The sequence below is a fragment of the Cannabis sativa genome, chromosome X (genome assembly GCF_029168945.1).
Source record: "Cannabis sativa cultivar Pink pepper isolate KNU-18-1 chromosome X, ASM2916894v1, whole genome shotgun sequence".
Taxonomy (NCBI): Eukaryota; Viridiplantae; Streptophyta; class Magnoliopsida; order Rosales; family Cannabaceae; genus Cannabis; species Cannabis sativa.
The window spans coordinates 7,574,082-7,587,356 of NC_083610.1; the positions used below are offsets into that span (position 1 = coordinate 7,574,082).

The window sequence follows — 13,275 nt, forward strand, 5'->3', positions numbered from 1 at the left end:
GAAATGAAGACTGTCATTATGTACAGCAGGGACACTCTCACACTAGATGATGTGATGAGCACACTCAGATCTAGAGATGCTGAGTTGAATTGGCAGAAAGCAGCCAAGCAAGAATCAAGAAATGATGATGCACTTTTGGTTCGAGGCAGAATGCATAGAAGAAGCAACTCAAAATTCAGAGGCAACTCTAGATCAAATTCAAGATCAAAGTCCAGGCCTAGGGAAACTAGGAAGTGTCATCATTGTGGCAAAGTTGGTCACCTAATTAGGAATTGTTGGGATTTAAGAGATAAAAGAAAGAAAAAGAAAGATAAAGAGGATGAAGACAGCAATATTGACTCAAATGCAGTGATTGAAGATTCAGATGGAGATGTGCTTGCTGTCATAAACAGTGAGAATAATGATAAGTTTTCAATCAATGGCAATGCATACACCAGCTCTAGTCATAAAGATCAAGAATGGATCTTAGACAGTGGATGTACATATCATATGAGTCCAAACAGGGACTGGTTCATGGATTACACACCCATAAATGGTGGCAGTGTTGTAATGGGCAATGATCACAAATGTAATGTGGTTGGTATTGGCTCAATTGTCATTAAGAGTTTCGATGGAACTTTTAAAACACTGAATAAAGTTAGACACATCCCAGAACTCAAAAGAAATCTAATCTCCTTAGGTACATTAGATGATGAAGGATGTGATTATAAGACAAGCAAAGGGGTTATTAGGATCACTAGAGGTTCATTGCTGGTTTTAAAGGGAATTAAAAGACATGGTCTCTATTATCTTGATGGTGAATCTGTTACACCAGCATTGTCTGCAACAGTTGACAAATGCAATTCAGAATCCAAGTTATGGCATGCTAGATTGGGACACATTGGTGAACAAGGTTTAGTTGAATTATCTAAACAAGGGTTATTACATAACTATACTCATGCTAACCTACCTTTTTGTGAGATATGTGTACAGGGAAAGCAACATAGAATCAAATTCTCAACTAGCAACTACAGAGCAAAGTCTGTCCTTGAATACATTCATGCTGATCTGTGGGGAGCAAGCAAGGTTAAAACTCAAGGAGGTAAACAATATTTTCTGTCCATTGTAGATGACTTTAGTAGGAAAGTTTGGGTGTTTTTACTAAGAAATAAAAATGACTGCCTTGAAGAATTTAAGAATTGGAAAACTCTTGTTGAAAATCAAACAAATTCAAAAATAAAAGTGTTGAGGACTGACAATGGTTTAGAATTTGTAAATGATGAGTTTAATGAACTGTGTTTAAGTTTTGGAATACAAAGGCACAAAACCGTGATTAAAACACCACAACAAAATGGCATTGCTGAACGTATGAATAGAACTTTGTTAAATAAAGTTAGATGTTTGCTATTAGAATCAGGTTTGAAGAAACACTTCTGGGGAGAGGCTTTGTACACTGCCTGTTACTTAATTAACAGAAGTCCAAATAGGAAGATTGAGCTGAAAACCCCTGAAGAACTATGGACAGGTAAACCCCCATCAATGTCTCACCTAAAAATTTTTGGTTGTACTGCTTATGCACACTCTGTGGAAGACAAACTTGGGAAAAGATCCATTAAATGTATTTTCTTGGGATATCCAAATGATGTTAAGGGCTACAGACTTTACTCTCTTGAAACAAATAAGATCGTAACAAGTAGGGATGTCATTTTTAATGAAAATGATTTTCCTTTTAAAAGAAATGAGAAAGGTATTGTTTCTGATTTTTCAGGTCAGCAAAACCATGATAAAGTAAGCACTCAAATCGAGTTGGAAAAGGTGGCTGTTGATCAAGAAACAACACCAGAAGACACAGATGAAACTGAAGCAGACACTGACAATGGTAGTGAAAATTTGGAAGATTACCAGCTGGCCAGAGATCGAATTAGAAGGGAAATCAGACCTCCTGCTAAGTATGCTGAAGCTGATATCATTGCCTTTGCTCTCTCTATGACCATGGAATCTCAAGACAAAGTGCCAAAGTCATATATGGAAGCAATTAACAGTAAGCAAGCCAAGAAATGGAATGCTGCAATGAATTCTGAAATGGTGTCTCTCAAGAAAAATAAAACTTGGGTTGTTGTTCCTAAACCAGAAGGGCAGAAAGTAATTGGTTGTAAATGGATTTTCAGACACAAGGAGGGTATAACAGATGATGAACCAGTACTTTACAAAGCAAGGTTGGTAGCTCAAGGTTTTACTCAAGTTGAAGGGGTTGATTACTCAGAAATATTCTCCCCAGTAGTAAAAATGAAGACCATTCGAATGATGTTGGCTCTTGCTGTGCAATTTGATTGGAACATAGAGCAAATGGATGTTAAAACTGCATTTTTAAATGGTAGACTTGAAGAGACTATCTACATGAGACAGCCTGATGGATTCAAGGTGGAATCCAAAGATGGTGAACTTGTCTGTTTACTGAAGAGATCTTTGTATGGTTTGAAGCAATCTCCTCGACAATGGTACAAGAAATTTGACTCAGTATTGACAAAAGTTGGTTACACAAGATCAAATTATGACACTTGCCTCTATTTCACTAATCTAAAATCTCAAGCTGCCACTTTCCTTCTAGTGTATGTTGATGATATGTTAATCATGGGAAAGGATCAAAATCAAATCAACAAGCTTAAGTATGTGCTCAACTGTGAATTCGAGATGAAGGACTTAGGTAAGGCCAAGAAAATTTTAGGTATCGAAATACAAAGAGACAGAAAGAACAACAAAATGTCTTTAACTCAAAGAAAATACATTGAATCTGTTCTGAGAAAATTCAAAGTGAGTGATGCAAAAGAAACAAAAGTTCCTCTTGCTGGACATTTTGTGTTCTCTACTAGTCAATCTCCTAAGGATGACAAGGAGATGAAACTGATGGCAGAAGTACCATATGCTGAAGCAATTGGGAGTGTCATGTATGCTATGATTAGCACCAGACCCGATATAGCATATGCTGTCAGCACACTCAGCAGGTACATGTCTAACCCTAGTGAAGAACATTGGAAAGGAGTAAAATGGTTGCTGAGATATCTAAAAACTACTTCAAATTATGGTCTGACATTTAAGAAGTCTGGTTTCAAGGTGGAACTAGAAGGTTTTGTTGATGCAGATTATGCATCAAATAGGGATACTAGGAAATCTCTAACAAGCTTCTGTTTTTTATTAAACAAATGTTGCATAAGCTGGAAATCTCAATTGCAACCTGTTGTAGCTCTTTCAACAACAGAAGCTGAATTCATGGCAACAACTGAGGCTTTTAAGGAAGCTGTCTGGATCAAAGGCATTCTAGGAGAATTACAAATGTTAAAAGGCAAAGCAGTTGTGTTTTCAGACAGTCAATCCTCCATTCATCTAAGTAAGAACCCTGTTTATCATGAAAGATCTAAACATATCGACATCAGAAGATTTTGGATAAGGGAAAAGATAGAAGATGGTGAAATCACACTTGAGAAAGTTCCCAGTAATGAAAATCCTGCTGATGCAGGCACAAAAGTGCTACCAGTGAGTAAATTCCAACACTGCTTGGATTTACTCAACATTGGTCCTGAATAATCCAACAGGATCACTCCCCCAAGTGTAGTTTATTGAATATGGTTCAGTTTAGAATGGATTAAGGTGGAATTTGTGGTAAATAATCCACTCTAAACAAAACCTGTTTTTTACCTCCACTGCTACTTGAAAGTCAGTTACTTTCAGTTACATCTCTTCAACTTGTATCAGTTATTTGTTAGTTAGTATGTTAGTTATTAACTAACTTCTGTTGAGCTGTTAAGAGCTGGACATGTCAGCATCTAACAGGTTATATATAGGCTCGATCTCTTTGGTGAAAGGGAGCAGAAAAGAAGGAGAGAAAACAAGATACAGAGAGAGAGTTTAGAGAGATCAAGCAGATGAAACTTAAGTCTAGATTGGCTAAATTGCTCTAGTTTTGAGTGTTCTAGAGCCTAGAAAGACTAAGAGTGTTCATGATGATCTTGTACAGAAATTGGTGTTTGTAATTGCAAGTTCATAGTGGAGAAATCTCCTTGGGGGAGAGCTGGAGTAGGACTCAAGATTTGAGATCCGAACCAGGATAATTCTTTGTGTTTTTCTCTGTTTTTATGTTCAAGTTATTCTGTTTATGTTTCTGGTTTTGATAACTTAATAGTTGCTCATTATCTAACAAATTGATTGATCTGAATTAGTGTTGTTTGTTTACAACAGACAGGTATGCATATACATGTATATATATTAATCTAGTATGTATAATATTATAAACATATGATTATATGTATGACTATTGTTTCAAATAATTTTTGTGAAGCAACTTGCTTATGAATATGCTAGAAGAGGAGCTTTTTTAGCTTGAAGAAGTTACAACAACAGGTCGTAAATTAGGATCCCCAAGTGTTATTTCTATTGTTACAGATGTTTCTAAGATCCAAGATTGTAAGAGATTTATAGATGAAGTAGTTCATCACTTCGGCCGATGTAATTAATCATTTTTTTTTCTAGCTAATTAGAATTTTTGTCCTCTAAATTTTAACATATACCAAATTTTGTAATCTGAATTTTTATAGCTGTTAAAAATTCTTCCTGAACTATTGAGATTGTTAGATTTAAGGACTTTTGTCTAATTTCATTTAAGTTTCCTCAAGAGAAATCCTAAAACAATTATTGAGTCTGCATACAAATTTATGGCTATATTAAACTAATAGAAAACAGTTCCCATAACTCGTATGGTTTAAAAAAAGACAAATAATGTATTAGTCGTATCTAATATTTTTCTACATGTCAATATAGTTATTTGTTCAATTAAGTATCGGGTATCATATAATTTAATATAATAACTGTTAAGAAATATCGTTAACCAATAATAACGCGACATGTTTAAAAGGTATTAGATACCACTAGTATCTAATAACAATGCTCTTTACAAAATTAGCCACTTTAATTAGATAGCATATTTGGACAAATCATCAAATCATTCTTTTTGGTGTTACTGCTATATATACACAACTATATGAGAATGAGACGGTAAAAGTCTAATATCTTTCTACAAGCTAATATCACAATTAGTATAATTAAGTACTTGCTCTTATACCGTTTAAATATAATAATTTTAAAGAAGCGTCGCTAATCTAATCAATCACAAAACAACACATCTAGAAAACGTTAGATACCACTAGTACCAAATACTGTCGTCAACCATCAGTTGCTCTCTTTTGAGTGGTTCGTTTGTATGCTGTTTTTTATTTGTGTTTGCCCGATTTGGCCTGATTTTGTTTGTGTAATCCTTCACTATAGCCCGTTACTCTGCTTCGTGTTGATCCGTTAGTGCTTTGGTTATGGCTTCAAGCAGCCATGTTGAGGAAATTGAAGAAAGATGGAAGAATATACAGCTTGCAGAAGAGGAGGACGATGAAGTTTTTTACGGAGATAATATTGAAGAGGATGTTGCTGAGGAATCAATAGATACCAGATGGTGTTTAGTAGGGAGGTTACTCACCGGGAAAGTCTCTGATTTTCGTGTTTTTCAAAACGTTATGGCGGATTTGTGGAAACTAGGGAGAGGAATGTACAAAAAACAACTTGATCAAAACTGATTCCTATTTCAGTTTTATCACGAGGTGGACATTCATCGAGTTATCACGGGTAGTCCATGGACTTACGATCGCAAACAAATTGTCATTGCTCGGTTAAAGGATGGCGACAACCCCAGAACTCTCAGTCTAAATACAATCGATTTATGGGTGCAAGTTCACGATCTGCAATCCGGTTTCTTCACTATGAAAGTTGTACGTGATGTCGGGAACTATGTAGGGACATTCATCGAATCTGATCCCAATAACTTTGTTGGCGTTTGGCGGGAATACCTTTGGGTGCGGGTGACCTTATCGTTGGACAAGCCATTGAAGAGAAGAATGAAGTTCCGAAAACGCGATGGCGAAAGTTTTTATGCTGTGTTCAAATACGAGTATGTACCAGTTTTTTGCTTTATCTGTGGCCACATGGGACTTCAGAAAGATACTGCCCACGGTTGTTCGATACTCCGGCCAGTTCTCTCGTGAAACCATACGGCATTGGCATGAAGGCTACACCACGACGGCATCAGCAGGTTGCTTCATCTCCTTTCCTCCGTTCAGGCAGAGCCACCACTGATTTCGTCCCAGAAGTCAATCCCTCAAATCGTGGAGATGATTTTGCCACCAAATCAGCAACGACTCCCAAATCAAATCCAGCATTTAATCTTGCAAAATCACATCCCAAACAAAAGGGAATTGTGATTTATGACAATCAAGAAGAGGATGAAGAATTGATAAATGCTGAACTTAAAAGGAAACGTTTTGCTATTGACAAAAGCAATCCTGTTATATTGGGTCAAAACTTGATACGTGGACATGGAATTGAGATTTCATCAAGTGGCAGTGAAGATAATATGGGCCCAATTGATGTTAATGAGAATATTGAGTCAAAAAATGTGAATGTGGTGGGTCTTGGTTCCCAAGCCCACCAAGAATTATGAGTTGTATCAGTTGGAATTGCCGTGGGCTTGGGAACCCACGGGCCTGTCAATTCCTAAAAGACATTGTTGTTCAAAAGAAACCCAATTTCATTTTTTTGTGTGAAACTTTTTGTAAAAAGGAAGTGGTAGAAAGAATAAAAGCCCAATTAAGTTTTGAAGGTTGTTTTTGTGTTGAGGCCCAAGGTCATAAAGCTGGCATTGCTTTACTTTGGAAAGTCCAAGAGGAGGTTCGGCTTCTCCAGTACGGTCACAACTTCATTGATGCTGAAATTATTCAGCAACATTCAACTCCATGGCGTCTTACTGGTATCTACGGTGAGCCAAATAGGAGCTTGCGGTTCAACACATGGAAGCTTATTCATGATCTTGCTACTCTCTCTCAACTTCCATGGTGCTTAATTGGAGACCTTAACAATATTGGAAGCCAATCCGAAAAGAAAGGAGGCCGACCCTATCCGGCCGCCCTCATTTCTGGGTTCCAAGAAGTCTTACAGAGCTGTGATTTGATCGATCTTGAACTCCAGGGACATCCTTTTACTTGGGAACGTAGCAAAGGTACTTCTAATAGTGTTGAAATTAGTCTTGATAAAGCTCTTGTTTCTCATGTTTGGCTTCAATCTTTTCCACAAGCTACGCTCACTAATGGGGATTTTTCATCTTCGGATCACACCCCCATCTTTCTTGAACCAAAACCACCTTGGCTGCCAACTAAAAAATATTTTTTTCGGTATGAAAATTGTTGGAGCCGAGAGCCTCTTTGCTCTCAGCTTGTTGAAGATTGCTTGAAAAATAATGCTATGCTCACTCTTGCTGAAAGAATCAAAGCCTGTAGCGTTGCTTTGGATTCATGGGGCCACACTCTTACCGGTAATTTCAAGAAGCGCCTCTCTAAAAGTAAGTAGAAATTATCTCTTTTGAAAGGTAGTACTGATGCTACTGATGTGCAAAACTTTATTACTGAGCAGACTAACTATTTTGAAATTCTAGCACAACAAGAGCTTTATTGGAAGCAAAGGTCTAAGCAACATTGGTTACATGGAGGAGATAAAAATAGCAAATATTTTCATGCCTATGCTAGCAACCGGAAACGTAATAATCAAATCCATTCTTTGCAAGATAGCCGTGGTGTTATGAAGGACTGGGATTCTGGGCTAGAAACTGTAATTTCAGATTACTTTTCTGAACTCTATACGGCCAATGCTACTCAACATTTTTTTGGTTGTTAATGGTGTTAACAGTTCGGTTGATATGGCCCAGAATAATGATCTTTTACAGCCCATCCAAGACGAGGAGGTCAAGCAAGCATTGTTTCAAATGCATCCTGACAAAGCGCCAGATCCTGATGGCATGGGTCCGGGTTTCTATCAAACTCATTGGGCTATAGTTGGTAAGGATGTTATTAAGTTTGTTAATGACTTTTTCATCTCAGGCAACTTTCCCTCTGGGATCAATGAAACTAATCTTGTTTTAATCCCGAAGAAGAAGAATTTCTCTTCTATGTCTGATCTTCGCCCTATTGCGTTATGTAATGTTCTTTACAAAGTGGCGGCTAAGGTTCTTGCTAATAGGATGCGACATATTATTGATAAGGTAATCTCCGATACACAAAGTGCTTTCATTCCTGGGCGTCTTATTTCTGACAATGTCATGGTGGCTTTTGAAATTATGCATTACTTGAAAAGAAAAATGAAAGGGAAAAAAGGCTACATGGCTCTTAAACTAGACATGAGCAAAGCCTATGATCGTGCTGAATGGGGTTATCTTCATGCTATAATGGCTAGAATGGGCTTTGCTGATAGATGGATAAATCTGATCATGCAATGTGTGTCTTCAGTCAGATATACCATTGTCCACAGCGGTCGCACTATTAGACCTATTGCTCCTACCCGTGGAATTCGTCAAGGGGACCCTCTCTCCACCTATCTCTTTATCATTTGTGTAGAAGGGTTCTCCTCTCTGATTCAACAATCCGAAACTAATGGCAGTCTGCGTGGTATTCGTGTTGCTCATCGTCCTCTTCCCATTACTCACATGCTTTTTGCTGACGATAGTTATTTGTTTTGCCAAGCTACAAATGAGGCAGCCAACACTCTTCTCCATATACTCCACTTCTTTGAGATTGCTTCTGGTCAGAAAGTCAATGCATCAAAGTCTAACGTCTTCTTCAGTCCAAATACAAGCTCCTCTGCTCGTGATAGTATCTGTAGCATTCTGGGCATGGTTGAAGCTTCTGAAGGTAGCCATTATTTAGGCCTTTTCAATATCATTGGCCGAAATAAAAATGCTATTATGGGGTTCCTCAAAAATAAGGTTATCAATCGGCTGAACACTTGGCACGACAAGTTTCTTTCTAGAGCGGGCAAGGAAATTCTTCTCAAAACGGTAATTCAATCTCTCCCTACTTATGCCATGAGCGTGTTTCTAATTCCTAGTGGTACTATTGATGAGATTGAAAAACTTATGGCTCGGTTCTGGTGGAAAACAAGCTCAAGCAAATGGAATGGAATTATATGGATGTCATGGGAGAGAATGGCTACTCACAAACACAATGGGGGAATGGGCTTTCGACATTTAAGTGACTTCAACCTTGCTATGCTTGCTAAACAAGGGTGGAGACTCTTATGTAACCCAAACTCTCTTGCTAGCCGGGTTTATAAAGCAAAATATTTCCCTAATTCCGACTTCCTACGAGCGGATCTTGGATCCAACCCCAGCTTTATTTGGCGCAGTATCTGGAGCGCCCAAAAGCTCATCAAATTAGGAGCTCGACGCACTATCCGAACTGGTATACACACTAGCATCCTTGACCATCCATGGCTCCCCGACAAGGACAATCTGTATGTCACGACAACCAATCCTGGGCTCTCAAACCAGTCAGTTTCTGCTCTTTTATCGATTGATTCCTGCAGCTGGGATCATGATCTTGTCACTGATATGTTTAACCATCGAGATGCTCCATTGATCCTCGGTCCCCCGCTGAGTTCTAGTAATCTTGACGATGACTGCTGGTATTGGACAGGCGAATCAAATGGGAGTTTTAGTGTTAGCAGTGCGTACTCTCTTTTGCAGCAAAGTAAGCACCCTCGGCCAGCGGCTAACAACTTTGGATTTTGGAAAGAGTTGTGGCAGCTGAAAATACCTCCAAAGGTTAAGACTATGTTGTGGCGTGCCGTCACAAACTGCCTCCCCACATGCCTAAACCTTGTCATCAAACATGTGAATGTCTCTGTCCTTTGTCCCATGTGTGATGGCCAACCCGAAAACACTTCTCATGCTTTGATTGAGTGCCCACTAGCTGCTGCATGCTAGCAGCATATTGGAGTTCCACTACCGACATCCCCAGGTACTTTCACATCATGGCTTGAACTTACATTTTCTTCTAACACAGCCGAAAACATGTGTAGTATTGCTATGATATGTTGGGCTCTGTGGAAAGCAAGAAATTAAAAAGTATGGAAGCACCAAACATCCTCTTTGAATGAAGTTATGGTATCTGCAACTACTTCTCTTGATCATTGGAGAAAAGCTCAAGACACTACTTCTCTATCATCTATATTTCTCAACAACATGGGTGATAGAAATGAGCTTTGGGTCAAACCGGCGTTGGAAACAATCAAGATTAATGTTGATGCCGCTTCTTTTGAGCAGGAAAATTCCTATGGTTTCGGGTTGGTGGTTCGTGATCACCTTGGTTCCCCTCTTCACATTCAAGCAGAATACCATGGAGGGTACTTTCCCTCGGAAGTGACAGAAGCTATGGGAATCAAGGAAGCCTTTAGTTGGATCAAGGCAAATCATCGGAGCAGAGTTTTGATTGAGAGTGACAGCATGCTTGCCGTCCAGGCCATTCATTCTACCCAGTTAATGACGTCCGTGCTTGGTTTAGTTGTTAATGATTGTAGAAATATTTTATCCTCTCTTTCTGATGTTTCTTTACGTTTTGTTAGACGATCAGCGAATTGTGCGGCCCACTTTGTTGCTAGGCATGCACGATCGTCAATTGGTCGTAGCATTTTGGGATCTATTATACCTCCTGATCTACATACTATTTTGTACTCAGAATACTAATTAAATAAAGTTGCAATTTCATGTCAAAAAAAAAAATAAAAAAAAGATAACACTAGTACCCAATAGCAATATTATTTTTTTCCCAAAAAAAAAAAAAAATACTACTAATAAATTACTCATAAAATATATCTATTCTATATAAAGTGTGTCTATATAACCGAATTCTTAGTTTATGAGAAATTCGTGGGTGACTTTTTATTTATATTTAATAAAATAATAAAATAAAAATAAAACAAATCTCATTTAAACTGATAACTATTATTGTTAATTAATTAAAAAAAGCTATCAATATATCAATCTATACATATTAGTTAATAATTCTAACCTAAAAATAAAATACGTGTATCCTATTTTTTTTTTTTCTCTATTAATTTTTAGTTATATTTTATTTTATAAATTAATTTAAACCTATAAACCTATCTATTGTTTATTTTGAAAAAAAAATATCTATGCCAAAATTATATTAAATATGTGTATATCAATTCCAACCTAAAAATAAAATACGTGTATCAATATTTTAATTAAAGAATATTTATATATATATTTATCAACTCAAACTTAAACTCATAACATAGTACCTCTAAACTATCAATTATAATTTTTCTTTATATTTTTCTTCACTCTTCGTATTGTTTTTCTCAATTTCTTTTCTTAATATTACTTTGTAAGTAATTTTCTCAATTTTCTTTCTTAATATTACTTATCTATCGAGAAAATATTTCTGTAACTATTATTAGATTTATTATATATTTGATTAATTATGTAATACTTTTGTATTGCTATGTATTAAATCAATTAATTGTATGTTTGCATAACTATTTTTAAATGATTCAGTATGAATTATATTTTGAATATTTGCAATCTTCTTGTGTGTTTTGATTATATGATTTGTTTTTTTGTTTTTCTAATGACATTTTTCTTATGAATAATAAAACATAAATATTTTATTTTGTAGGTGATTCATACACCAAAAATAAAGAAAATTTAATAAGTAGAGGTACACTCTTAATAAGATTGCTTTGTTTTCATAGTTGTGATATATGAATTGAAAACTAATTGTTTTTCTTTTTATTTCATTAATTTTTTATATGTATTTTATGCTAACCTATGGCCAATAGATTATTAAACTAAATTTAGTAGAATATTTTATACATTATTTTATTATTATTTATGTAACATAAATTTATATTTTGATTTAAATTATTATACTAAAATAATTCACACTATTTTGCCAAAGTTATTTAAATTTGTTCAAAATATAAGTCTATTAAAAATTAGTTAAAATTACCAATATCAATCTCCGTATAACTCTAAAAAAAAGTGACCACCTTTCTATGCATAAATATAGATTGATTAAAATAAAATTGCTACACTTAAATGTGTACAATTCAAATTAAGATATAAATTATTTAAGGTATATGAAAGATTTTTTTTTTTCCCAATTAGTTAATATATCAAGGATTTTTTTCAATTACTTAATGTTTTAGTTAAGTTATATATCCGTGCCTTATTTTTAATGTACTCACATCCTTTTAGATTTTAGATAGTATGGAACAAAATAAGTTTAACAAAATTATATATATTTTCAAAATAGGCAAGGCATAGTTTTAAGATTTTTTTTTTCTTAAACAAAACAGATTTTTGTTAAAATAATTTATATTTTCAATTAATTAATTTCATTTTTTTTTTTTGCAATTAGATTTTTACTTTCAATATTTAAATTTAAAATTTAGTTAATTTTTAAGTACTCTTTCTCATTTCTCATGTATTTAAGTTTTATAATTAAGAAATAAAAAATAAAAATATCTCAACTAACTATTTCTAAACCTTTATTTATATATGTTTTTGATTATTTGAATCTATTTTGATTAGTTTTGATCTAATATCTCAACTAACTATTTCTAAACCTTTATTTATATATCTCAATTAGTTTTTTTTTTCTGTTTTTTTTTTTTTTGTTTTTTTTTTGAAAGAAAGTGGATATATTCTATTAAGCCTAAAAGGTTTCAAGATACAAAGAGGAGCTCAAAATAGATGAAACAACAAAATCCAAAAAGAATCACGGTCACCCGATACGAGACTCATCTAAAACTAGCACCCTCTTTGCAAGAGAGTGAACAATGGTATTCAAAGACCTATTACAAGGAGAAAAAAAAGATAAACTATAATGGTCATTGTCAATATTGACTTGGTTGTTTTTATTTATATTTATAAATTTTCCATCCATAATGGTAAGTATTTTTTTTCACATTTAGGTAATGGTTAATTTTTACATCAACTAAGGTGTAGTAAACACATTACAAAAGATTACTAACAAGATAAAAGTAATGTCTAAATGAATGAGAGAGATTATTTAATATTTTTTTAGTCATGTGTATTTTGACTTTTTCTCTTATTAATTTGACATATTAATTAATTGTTTTTTTTAAATGATGTTAATTAATAGTTTTAGTTTATCATTTTGTAAATATAGGTGGGGTTAACCCGTTTATCCACTTAATTACTTTTATATTATTAAAAAATATATATATAAAATTAGTACGTTAAAATTTGATACAATTTTATTACTTAGTTATTATTAAATAATAATAAAAAAAATTATTTCATATATACAATATTATATATTGTTCTCATGTGATATTATTTAAACCATAAATTTACTATCTTATTTTGAATTTAATTAAAACCAATAA

General features: G+C 34.6%; 2 protein-coding genes across 2 annotated transcripts; both read left to right on the forward strand.

Annotated features, from left to right (window-relative positions):
* The first annotated feature begins 6,076 nt into the window (after positions 1 to 6,076).
* LOC115715121 (uncharacterized) lies at positions 6,077 to 9,823 on the forward strand. Its single transcript, XM_030643937.2, has 4 exons — positions 6,077 to 6,478; positions 6,634 to 7,408; positions 7,502 to 7,674; positions 7,772 to 9,823. The coding sequence occupies exons 1-4, from the start codon at positions 6,077 to 6,079 to the stop codon at positions 9,821 to 9,823; spliced, it is 3,402 nt and encodes a 1,133-aa protein (XP_030499797.2).
* A 177-nt stretch (positions 9,824 to 10,000) lies between these two features.
* On the forward strand, positions 10,001 to 10,582 carry LOC115715132 (uncharacterized). The gene has a single exon (XM_030643947.2). It carries the CDS (start codon positions 10,001 to 10,003, stop codon positions 10,580 to 10,582), a length of 582 nt encoding a protein of 193 aa, XP_030499807.2.
* The last annotated feature ends 2,693 nt before the right edge of the window (positions 10,583 to 13,275 follow it).

What these genes read in the sequence shown, in the direction of transcription:
- LOC115715121 (XM_030643937.2), top strand. Translation starts at nt 6,077, where the DNA reads ATGAAGGCTACACCACGACGGCATCAGCAGGTTGCTTCATCTCCTTTC. An exon ending in AGTCAAAAAATGTGAATGTG is followed by an intron (nt 6,479 to 6,633) that starts GTGGGTCTTGGT and finishes TTTTGTAAAAAG; the next exon opens with GAAGTGGTAGAAAGAATAAA. An exon ending in GGGATTCTGGGCTAGAAACT is followed by an intron (nt 7,675 to 7,771) that starts GTAATTTCAGAT and finishes GATATGGCCCAG; the next exon opens with AATAATGATCTTTTACAGCC.
- LOC115715132 (XM_030643947.2), top strand. Translation starts at nt 10,001, where the DNA reads ATGGTATCTGCAACTACTTCTCTTGATCATTGGAGAAAAGCTCAAGAC.